At 39.5% G+C, this 12,181-nt stretch overlaps 1 protein-coding gene across 12 annotated transcripts in view; it reads left to right on the plus strand.

Moving 5' to 3' along the window:
- The window catches only part of RAPGEF6 (Rap guanine nucleotide exchange factor 6), a 122,401-nt gene that overhangs the window by 20,552 nt on the left and 89,668 nt on the right, over positions 1–12,181 (plus strand). For all 12 annotated transcript variants that reach the window (XM_053956304.1, XM_053956313.1, XM_053956308.1 and 9 more), the window contains exons 2-4: positions 4,734–4,804; positions 5,412–5,468; positions 6,390–6,473. In XM_053956304.1, the coding sequence (XP_053812279.1) occupies positions 4,734–4,804; positions 5,412–5,468; positions 6,390–6,473 (212 nt within the window). The remainder of the gene's footprint in view (positions 1–4,733; positions 4,805–5,411; positions 5,469–6,389; positions 6,474–12,181) is intronic.

Raw genomic sequence — 12,181 nt, forward strand, 5'->3', positions numbered from 1 at the left:
TTTTTTCTTTTTTTTTTTTTCTTTTTGCTTTGTTTTCATTTTTTATTTGGTTTCTTTGGGGGGGAGTTTTGGTGTTTTTTTTTTTTTTTTTTTTTTTTTTTTTAATGCTTTTACTCCTTTTACCCCCTTTTGCCTCCTGCTTTTAACACTGCAGGAAGATTTGTCTTGGACCTTGTTGTGGACTTAAAGCGTCTGGGTGCAGGTCATGTGAATTACAGTTGTGCTGGCTGGAGTCGTTGTTGGTTGGGAAACTTTGTGGTCAGAACTCCATGCTCGAGACCACTGTTGTTCCACTGGAGCCTCAGTTCCAAGTTTGCAAAGATGTTTCTTGGATTAAAGGCCAGAGATTGGGTGAGAAGAGGGTGAAGCAAAAGGATACCTACTTGCAAATTTTGCTCATTGTTGGTGTTGCTGCACTGTTGGTGCTTGTTCAGAAACATCCAGATCTTGGTCATATTTTGAAAAGATGCCAATAATGAAACTTAAGGGTGACCACCACTTCCTCAGCAACTTTGAGTTTGGATTATATTTTTCTGATGATTTTTCTGGCTGACTATACTTACTTCTTTATTTTAAAAAGTTACATCTTAACAATGAAGAAACTAATATTTCACCATCCTTGCAAAAAAAAAAAAAAGGAGTGAATTATTTTCAAAGAAATGTGTTGGGATGGTGGTAGTTAGCTGGTGGCTTTACTTTTGTGTAGTGAGTTTTTAGTTGATGCTTCTTTTATTTTCCCCTGTTTTGGTATCTCTGAGAGTTAGCATCTGGCAGGGAAAATGAGAAGTGGTCTGGGTATTCAGGTGGCTCACTTCTAACTATATTGGGATGAGGATGTTACCATAAAAGAATAGATATTTATATAACATGTTATTGTTACTAAAATCTGTGTTTTTATACCACCTTTGGCTGAGCAGCTGGTTAAGCTTTTTGCAGGAAGCCTGTGAGTGCTGGAGCTGATAAAAAGTGGTGCTGAAAGAAGCTGAGGCTGCTGCTGACCACACTTTTGTGATAACAGCGCCATCCGCAGAGCCATCCCTTGGTTTCTGCACTGCTGCTGAAGCCCACGCTGTTTCTCATACAGTGTACTCTGTCATGGGAAGAATTTGAAGACACAGATGTCCTCTGCTTTTTTTAAACACATCTGCTGTGAGAACTGGAGGCAAGGAGTGATCTGTCCCGGGCAGCTCGGTGCAGGATCACTGCGGTCGCGGTGTTCACGTTTCCTCTCTATGGTATAGAAAATCTCCTTTCTCACAGGATTAACAACTGCCTGATTACTCTTTGCACAGTTTCCCACGTTCCCTTGAATTGCTGGAGCTGCAGTTTTAGCAAGTTGAATAGATAATGTGAGTTGCTTTCTCTGTAATTAACCTTAGTCAAGGTTGTTTCTGTCAAAGATTGAAGAATCTGTTGTGGGCTTAGCATTTGCAGGTAGAGCCTGTGCTTCAGTTTCAGCTATTGTTTCAGCTCTGAAGAAAAAGATTGCAAAATAAATTCATACTGACCTTGTTCTTTAGCTTAGAGCATGTAGAGAAATTGTGTTTCATTAATAGCTATGTCTCGGTTGGATTTTGACAGAAAAAAATAAGTAAAGAGATTTTAAGGAAGGATATGGGAAGGGGCTGTAAAATTCTGGCAAATGTTTTGTGTTCTGCTGATATGATGCTGAATGTTGCCCTTTGGCATCACTTTTCGTAGTGAGTATCAGAAAGTGTCTGTGAAAATGATCTCTACCCTTTGAACTGAGGTTATGTGCTTGTCCACTATTTAGAACTGCTGTGGTGAAATAAATGCTTTTAAAAATAAAACTGAAAATCATATTAGAAACAATTGTAAACTTTGAATTAGAGAAATAAATGCTTTCAGCTCTGTTGGAGGAGGATTGGTGGACTTCAGCCTCTATCCACGAGGTGGCCACAGCCCCTGCCCATGTCCGGCCACCCTCGGATTAATTGATGTTCCCTGCCGGCAAAAATACAGAAGAGACTCTGTATAGTATGTGAAAGGTAATTTCAGTGCTATTTTAAGCACTTAGTCTGAAATGAGTTGGAAGTATGAAGAAAAATTCACAAGTTATGACTGATTTTCATAGGTAATGGTAATTTTCATTTTATTGTGAAAAACTGGGGTATATGCACCACATGCACTATACCGTCCCGTGTTAGAATCTGAAGTGGCATGTGAGGGAGTGGAGGAATTCTGCCTTATTGCATCTATTTAAACAAGCAAAAAAGGCTTTCTACCAAGACACGGAAAACAGATTAGATGGGTACCTTTGAGGTACTGGCAGAAAGAGGCACCTCACAGCCCTTCCCAGGAGATTGCTTAGTTCTTTTGCTCAGTGGCACCCAGCATCACTTTCTCTGCATGACTAGGAGAGGGGCTTGCTTTAAAAGTCAGGTATTTTTAGGGAAAGCATTACAGATCCTGATTTAAAACCACTTATAGAAACTGCTGTGCAAGTAGCCAATGTGTTTAGCTTGTTGATGCATCACCTGGCTGGGTAGTGAATTACATTTATCATGTAGTTTGTTATTTATCAACATTAGAGCAGTAGTAGTGGGCAGTGTAAGTTGAATGCCTTCTGCTGGGTGAGGGAATAGGAACCTTTGCCTTCCCTGTGCTGCTCAGCTGTTCCCTCTGCTGCTGCTGCTCATCTCCACAGATGAGGTTGAAGGTGGGGGATGCTTTCCAGACATGTATCCCTTTAAGCAAATGTTTATCTCTTCAATTTACCAACTGTTTGTTCATCAAGCTCTTGAGTGGATCAGTACAGCAGTCCTGTGTGCTGCAGGTGGAGTGCAGGAGTCAGTCCAGGCTGAGTGAACTTGCAAAGGGGCTGCATTCTGGGGAATTGTAGAGAATAATTTACAAGTCAGGATGTGGTCATTTTTCATATGCAGAAGTTAAAAACTGTGTGATTACAAGGGGAACATAGGCTCTTGTTCTGCTTACAGTTTTCTGTAATTCATAACTACAGAACTGCTTATCTAAAACGGTGTCAAGATATTCTGTTACATCTTAGTCCCAGATATGTAAAAAAGTACTGGAAAATGTAGGAAAGCCTATATAGACACAATGAGTTATGAGGACTTAAAAAAATTCAGCTTTAATTTTAGTACCAAATACTGATTCTCTCCTGGCTGCCCAACTTTCACAGGAGTTGTGAGTATCCCTCTTTTGGCCTGGGAGTCAGATATTACTAACTATTTAGCCACTGTATGGCCTGAGTATATAGTTGCTGCATTTCTGTGCCTGATGCTTTCAGGTGGAGAAGTTGAGGCAGTTCCCTGCTCAGAAACAGGGAAAGCTCAGTAATGGAGCTGTTGGTTATCTGAAATGCCCCACTGGCTGCCAGGTGCCCACCTCTGACAGGCTGTGGTGTGTTTGGAGTCTATCCATAGCTAGTGCTCCTGGATGGTTTCACAAACAAAAACATGTTTGTGGCAGCTTGGATAATTAAAATGAGATTGGACTGTGTGAAATGAGTGCTTTGTAAATGTGTTACAAATTCAGGCCTTCTGTTTAATTTTAATGGGATTTGGTAATGACATTTAAAAAAAAAAATCAGAGTTTTATTGGTTTTACATGGTCTGCAATTACATCTGACCTTTCATTTGATATAACAGTCCATAACAGTTATACTGCTAAACATGGACTATGAAGCCAAAGAACTTTTCTGAAGTAAATCCATTGTAAATTCTGAGACCAGCATTCATATTGATTTATCTTATGTAAACACTGGATAAATGCAGCACTTGAAAATTCAGAACATACCTTCCAAGGCCAAGCTGGAGAGACTGCCCTGTGGTATATAATGATTTTGTTGTGTGTGTATTTGGCTCTAACAGCCCACCTGTTCAGGACAGTAAATTAAGAGATGAATAGCCCTAGTGAGCTGTTCCCTGCCATGTGGTCTGCACCATCAGCACAGATATTTTTGTGACTGAAGAGGATTCTGTCTGGTGAGAGGTTTAAACAGCTGTATCTCCTAATTACAACTTCTATGTAAAGTTCAGTTTATAAAGCGAAATAATCTTCCTGTTTTAATACTCTTGTTTCTATGGTTTCTAGTGAATGACACTGGTGTGATATTGACTAGTGGTAGTAGGAGTGAAAGACATCTAAAACTTTATGGTTTTCATCTTTGCCAAAGAGTATTTTGGAATACTTTTTGATGTTCAGATGTGGACTGGGCTGAGCAAGAGAGGCAGTAGGATGGTGTAGTTTGTAGTGGGCCTGCCAGCTGGGTCTGAGGTGGACATGAAAGAGTTTTTCCCCTCCAAATATAACCCCTTTGCTATGAAAAGGTACTCTGGTGGTTCTCTGCACCCTATATAGTGGCATAGGTTTTTCACTGGTTTTGAAAAATTCCTTCTTTAAAGAGATCTCAGAAGGTTTCAGCAATTTTTGACCTTGGGAGAACAGGCATGCTCTATTTATCTTATTCCATGTGTTGCTTGCTGCTGTATCCATTCACATAAATAATATTTTGAGAGATATTTTTAATAGATTTTTTTTTCAGGTCAATGTTTATGCATCAGTTGCACTTCACTCTTTTCACTGCCACAGCTCAAGTGCAGACAGGGTTCTTCAAGTCTGTGTGTGTCCTGACCTATCTATTAATCTGAGCTTTGTATAATTCTGTGTAATGAAAAGTAACACTGAGTGATTAGATGTGAATGAGTTTGCTTATGTGTTTTTTTTTTTTTTTTTTTTTTTTTTTTTAGGACTTGAATACTATCTATTCTTTCCTTCATGGGCTGGACATACTATCACATTTCAGGGAACATCAGCTAAGGTGAAGTACTCTGCAGTTCGTGTTCTTTAACACACTTACATCTGTGACATTTTGTGGAGATAAGCAGAGCTTTTGTCTGCCTGCAATTTGAGGTGGCAGAGCATTGGCCAAATCCATTGCTGAGTTAAGTCACTGCCATAATGTGGCACAGAATGTAAACTAATTAGCTATTCTAAGAGGGAAGGCAGAGCTTACTGCCATTTGCCTACAAAGAACTATGTAGACAGTGTCCTGTCTTAACTCAGATTACAAAAGCTTTTTAATGCTTCAGACATTCTGGTGGTCTCAGAATCCATAAAATGGAAGGCCAATAAAGTACAAAAAGTGCTTTAGAAGTATTTTAGTTCTTCAGTTCTGTTGCTAATTCCAGTGTGTGGGAGTGATCTAAAAACTTGGAAAACATGCTGTATATTATCTATTTGGATGATGAAGAACACCGTAATAATTTGAATTTTCCAGTTAAGCACATCCTTTGTTTAGAACAAAAAAAATATTTGAATTTGAAGTCTTAAGAGCCTGAAAGTGATTCTACTGAAACGCAGTGATTAATGTCTTATGACCTTTGGGGATTAAAATTGAATTTAAACTTCTCTTCCTCTCCCCTCAGAATAATGTCGTCAAGTGCCCGCTATGAGAGGTACAAGGGCAACCAAGTTCTCTTTTGGTGAGTACATAGCACTGGTTGGGGTTCTTCAGCAGAAATGTGGGCAAACCCAATGTTTTGCATGTTGTTATATATATGTCATTTGCTTTTCTCATTGTCAATAATTGGTTAAAAGCTTTGGCAGAGGTGCTTGCAGCAGTAATGCAGTGTTGATGTTTGAGAGGTGCCCGTGACCTTCCAGCCCGGCTCCCAGGGAGAGCACAGGGGGGTGTATGTGTGTGTCAGTGACACCAGGTGACAAGGCACGCAGTGTCCCCTCTGCAGTCTGGTGGCACTCAGCTCAGTAGGTGGCACTGTATCCCTGGAGCTGGCACTGCCTGCACGGAGCAGCCTGTACTGGAGAGGGCTGGAGCTCAAACACCATCACTTTACATTGCAAAAATTGGTATTTTAGCTTACGGTTCTCTAGGTTCTTCCTGGGAGGCAAATACGCTTTTATTTCCCTCATATTTTAGCATTGCTTATGGCATATTTATCGTCTCATAGCTAGTCCTATCTTTCTGTATAAGGCACAGCTTCCAGCACATCTGAGTCTAAATGAGATGTCACCTGCTAGTTGGTGTGGTGGGTGTGTGTGACACACACCTGCCCCAGCAGCAGGTCAATATCTGTGTGTGGGGTTGTGTCCTGTCCTGTATTTATAGCCTTTATGTATACTTTCACTGGAATAAAATGTTTTTACTTGAAATTTCATTTTAATAAAGGAAATTTTTAAGCTGAGTTAAATGTCAAAATTAAATTATAAAACATTCCATATTTGAATCTTTAAAAAAAAAAAATCGTGATCCAGTTGGAGTTCCCAGGTTCTTCTATTGAGCTGGTAGAATGATAAATCATTATTTTACTACAATAATATTTTGGATAACATAATTCTAAGGTGCTGTAAGGAGAAGTACATATCAGTGATTTCTTTTCTTACAGCTCAGAAACTATTGCAAGATGCTGGTATATCCTGCTTTCTGGATCTGTGCTCATGAAGGATTCAATGTTTTTGCCACCTTGCAGGTAGGTAAAATAATTGAGTTATTGTTGTTATTTAAGGCAAGTTTTTTTTTTTTAAATGCTTCCTATGTATTTGTGTTACTGTAATTTTTAAAGAATTTTAAAGTAATTTCATAATTTTGTTTTTTCTAAAGTTTGATAGTGAAAGAAATGTTCAGCTAATTCAATTAAAATTTTCTCAGACTTTTTCTGCATGTTGAAATTTCTTTGTGTAATACTGCACTCAATCTAGTTTGGCTTTTTAAGTTTGTAAGAGAATTTGTAGTCAGCTTATTACCTTGGGATCTCTTTGGATAATCTGTGCTGTGTGACTGTTCTTGATAGAGTTCCCTGTCACAAAAATACGACTGCAGATCACACAGCTTTTGCCGTTTGGTCAGAGGCTGTATTTAGTGGCACATATGGTTTCTACGTGAAGCAAGAAGGGGCCAGCAGCATCAGCTGTGCAGAGCTTGTGCCAGGAGCCCGTCTGTGTCCCGGGGCTGAGACAGTGAGCACTGACATGCTTTCACTGCAGCACAGTATTAGCCTTGAGCTGAACTTGGGCAGGGAATGCCCTGAGTACCCAGAGTAATACTCTGCTTGACCTTGTACATCAGTCATTTTTATTTCACTGTTTCACTTGACTCAGCATGAGCTGACCATGAGTGGATAGACTTAAGGCCAGCTCCAGCTTACATACATTTCTCTATACTTGAATTTCATAGTATGTACTAGTAAGTACATACAGGACTGAATTTTTCAACTCAGTTAATTATAGCCTGGATATCAAACACTTAAAGCTCCTTGAGTGACTGAAGGTCCTTGAATAATATTGTCCAGAGGAGCTGTGGCTGCCCCATCCCTGAAAGTGTTCAAAGCCAGTTTGGGCTTGGGGCAGTCTTGTCTAGTGGAAAGTGTCTTTGCTTATGGCAGGGGGGTGGGACAAGATGTGCTTTAAGGTCCCTTTCAACCAAAATCATACTATGATGAGTCAATTATAAGTTCAGGAGTACCAGAAGTGAGGATGTGGCATGCTGGTATTTACATAAAAACTCTCTAAAATCATTGTTTTGCAAAACCTGGAGTAAGTCACTTACAAGCACCATTGCTTGTAAGGTTTCTTGATGAGGGTGGTGAAAGGGTCACCTGTTAGATGGAGCTGCTGGCAGGTTACAGCTCATAAAGGGTAGTTCCTGGGATGTTCTGTCTCCTTAGATGGTGAGATCACGTGGAAAGGAAGAGAATGGACTCCTGATAGGTGTCTTGGGTGTTCAGCTCACTTCCATTTTGTTTGAAATAGTCATGTTTGTGCATTAAATAGAATGGTTTTTTTTTTTTCTTCAGTAGAGTGGGATAAACTTCAGTTACTTTCCCTGTTTGGAATACCTTATCTGTCACATTCCTAGTTGAGGGAACTGCAGTCACCAGACACAGGCTAATTCTGTATGAAATAGTGCCTTGGATAAGTTAGTAGTATTCTTTCATAATTATAATTAGCAGTATTTTAATTACATTTGAAGTAATACTTAATGTCACTCTTTATTCTTTGTCCCCATCCAAGTTCAGAATGTGAGTCATTCTGAACAGAGGCTTAACTACACATCTGTAAGAAAGCACAATATTGCCTTTATTCTCATTGCCTCAGGTATTACAGAGCTATTGTATCACAGGAAACAATGATAACTTGCTGCCATGTTCTCCTTGCCTGATGTGCATATGATCCTAGACCTGTAATATGTTTGTGAAATAAACTTTATGGGAGAGTATGCTGTGTGGGACTGCTTTATCTGTGCAATCATTTTTCAAAATTCAGCATTGCACTAGAAACTAACTGCCCAGCATTAATTATATAATAACAATTATATGGGAAGCTGCTGTTACAATTGATTGTTAGTGAGATCCTTGCAGTCTCCATAAATAATGGCAGCTACTGGAAGGTGGTTATGGTTTAATAACTGTTTGGTGGTATAGCCTCACAATACTTGTCCTCGTTCTGTCATCTGCCCTGTGATTACCTTGATGGATAGGAGGAGACTGTAGTAGACAACTGTAAACTTAACCTGGAGAAGATTCTATCCTGCTTTTTGCCTGCCACCTTTCATCCACTGTCTATCAGAGCTTCGGGAAACTTTATTTTTTTCCTGCAGAACTCTTTGAAATATATTCTCTGGAATCCAACCTGAAAGAGACTTAGCCCCTTGAAAACATAAGGAGATGGGCAGTTACTGCTTTATTAACTTTGCCTAAGTATTTGAATGAGTATGAATGGAAACTGGAGCTCACTGTGCTTTGAAAAGGGCTTTTTAATTGACTTGATGAACTTGTATTCAAGTTGTAATTCAGAAATTGGTTTAAAAATTGGAGGAGTAAAACTTGCATCCAGGCACAATAAATCTATTCAATATTCTGACACTGATGCTCATGATGAGAGAAGCCCTGCAAGATTTTTAAGGTAAGATGCACATCAGTCAATAATACCAGGTACAAAGATGGCATAATCTTGATTACCCTATTGCCTGGAGAATGGATTTGTTAATAGATTTGGCATAGGAGGAGAAGAATTTGCTTCTAAGATGAAAGTGATGGCTGGAATAAAAGAACATGATTGACGGATTTGTGGAAGGAAAATCATGTCAGCAAGTTAAAGAGGTTTTGTGTTAACCTTGCTTGTTAATGAAGATAATTCATGTGAACAGGATATTTGGAGGAGATTACTCACAGCAAGATTAGCCATAGGAGATATATCAAGGACCTGGAGGAACTTTTGAAGCCAATTATGTGGCTGACAGCCTCCTACAGCTGTGAGAATTGAACCTCCAAGGGAAAAAACACAAACTCTTGAAGCATTCAAGATGTAGTCTTACTAAAACAAACACTTCTCTTTTCCCTGTCCTTCCAAAATCTCTCAAGTGGAGAAAACTGGAATCATTGTTCTACTCAGGTACTGCATTTCTTGGCTAAAAACAATTGCTTTACTTAAAATGGCCTTGTGGTTGTGTGGTATCTTTTCATGGGAGTTGTAGATGCATCAATGACTCAATCAGCCATTTCTCTTTTCTTTAGTAAGAGGAAAAGACCCAAATGCTTAGATCAAGAAAATGGTCATAAAGAAAGAGGAACTCCAATTTTGCATCTTTCAACTCAGCTTAGGTTGAAATTATTTTAGCTTGTTTTGTATTAGTATTTGTGAATAACAATATTTTTATTTTGCAACTGACTGTGACTTAATAGTGACTGTTAGTACTGTTTACATCTATTCTGTGTGAAGTGCCAGAAGTGCAGAAAATACTGTGCTTCTATAGGACTGTCAGTGTTGGAAAGTAAGAATGTGAGATTAAAGATTTGCAATTTGAAGAACCTAAAGATTAACAAAATGCCATAATTTAAATTCTGATTTATGTAACTTTGTTCTCAAACATATTTATACCTCCAATGCACTATCTAAAGTCAAATCAGTTTTGTTTCTGAAGCCTGTAGTGCTGTATTCTGCAAATACTTGTGAATTTGTACCATTTGCTGCAGAAGTAAGCCAGTGGCTCAGAGCTCCTGTACTCCCAGCTTCTGGCAGTGCAAGGTATACTGGTCTTTTTGTCCCCTGATCCTTCCTTTTCAGGTTTAACTTCAATACTGCTTCTGCTTAGACAGCACCTGCTGTGTCCAAGCTCTGTCCCAGGGCTCCTCAAACTCTGCTCTTCCTCTTTCCCATCTCCACCCCAGTCCCAGTGTCTGGAGTGTGAATAATCTTTTTCCTCCCTCAGCTCCCATGATCTGGATCCATGTGTGCCAGTCCCCTGCTGCCATACAGTAAACCTCATTTCTGACAAACTGGCAGTTCCCAGTGAGGTTCTGAATTGTGCTAACTGTTGCCATAATTGGGATTTAAGTTTCTTACTGTGTGACTCTAAATATTGCAGTCACAATACAATCCTCTGCGTGTATGTTTGCTTCACACTGGAAGGCTCTTCCCAGCTAACTGTTGTGGATGATATTCTCTGCTCTCTTAAAGGGAGCTTCAGGCTGACATCCCTGTCCTTATCAAGTCTGAGAGATTTAGTACTCAGCACAGGATAGAAGCAGTGGTTATTCAGTGCATTTGTGGCTCTGGATGAGGTGATATTTTCCTTGGATATTTCTGTTAAGTAGTGGCTGTAACTTGTAGCATTGTCTGACAGCCAGTAAGTGAAGCAACAACTTGGGAATGCTACCAATAAATGTATTTGTAAAACTAATTAATTCAGATTGAGTTGTTCAGATTGAAATTCTTCTGGCAGAGCTAGTGCTGGCATGAAAATTCTCTGAGGGAAAAGGGAATGTGGATGAGAAGAAGCAGCACACTAGGGAGAAGCTGTGTCCTGGTCTCCCTAAGTGTGTTGGGCTTGCTGATGTTGAGTAAGGGCTGGGAAGGTGCTGCAGACTAAGAGTACATGGTGCATCTTGTTTGATATAGACTAATCTTCTAAGAAAGTCAAAAACTGAAGAAAGACTGTGTTCAGACCTGTCACAACTATATGGTTGAATAATCTTGTCCGTATTTCCCTGCATCAATAATTCCCTTTTGGTCTATTCATGGTTCCTTACAGCAGCTACCCTTTAGAAATTTTATGGACTGCAAGGGATGCTGATTGTGCCACAGAGTTTTTGGTGGCTAAACTTAAGTGCAAGAGAAAGGAAATTAGAAAGAAGGGTCCTGTATGGTTTGTTTATAACTATAATACAGTTTCACTAAGACTTTGCAATTCCATGATCTGGAATAGCTGGAAAGCTGCACAGAAAGTGGTAGGTGAGACACAGGCTTCCTCAAAGGGTCGTCATGTTCAGAGTATAAAGTAATTAATACAGAGATCTTGAGTTTGCAACCTGCAAATTGAGTAGCATATTATATAGCCTCCAAAATAATTTCCAATTAGAACTTCAGCAGGCTTAAGAGATAAACCCGCTAAATGTTGTTATTGAGAGCTAATGCAGAAATAGGTTTTGATGACTGAGCGTTAATTGAAATAGGTATTTTGCATTCAGCCATGTATCTTGTGGTGTCTGGTTTCCTTTAAACCATTTCCTGATGGAGTTAAGTATTATAATATTATCTAATGAAGTTACTTTGAAGAGCTCAGGACTTGCACAGCATATGATATCTTGTAAACTCTGCCACTTGCATTTGCTGATACTTCTGCTCTGTGAGGATGGACCTTTTTTCCCATCTCCTTGTTCTGTTTCACAAATAGAGACATTTGGGGCTGCCCAGCAGCTGCTGTGAGGCCTTCTGATGCACCTGCAAGCCTCAGGCAACTGCCCACCAACCAGCCCCATTCTTAGGTCATGGCTGGGCTGAGACAAATCTAGTGCAATTGAGAGCTCCATGGAGATGCCCAGAAAAACAGGTTATTTCTATGAGGATTGATTTTGATGTTGAGTATGCTCCTGTGTCGTGATTGCAATGGAGGAAGGGCAGATCCCGACTTTTCTATCCACAGTCACTGTGGTTGTTAATGCCTGTTGTGCAACTTCATGGGTTTTCCCTCAGTGTTATTTCTCAAATAATGACAAATAAATTTAAGTATTAAATTACATTTTTAGAGTAATTAGATTGGTGTTTAATAATAGTGATGGCTATTCCAGCCATTAGTATACTTGTGTGGTATGTTCATTGGTAGCAGTATGCATTTTATCTTAGATCTGACCAACAGCAGCTTTGCAGTAGATAGCCAGGGGTTTGCTGGAACAACTGTTCT

Source organism: Vidua chalybeata, chromosome 15 (genome assembly GCF_026979565.1).
Source record: "Vidua chalybeata isolate OUT-0048 chromosome 15, bVidCha1 merged haplotype, whole genome shotgun sequence".
Lineage (NCBI taxonomy): Eukaryota > Metazoa > Chordata > Aves > Passeriformes > Viduidae > Vidua > Vidua chalybeata.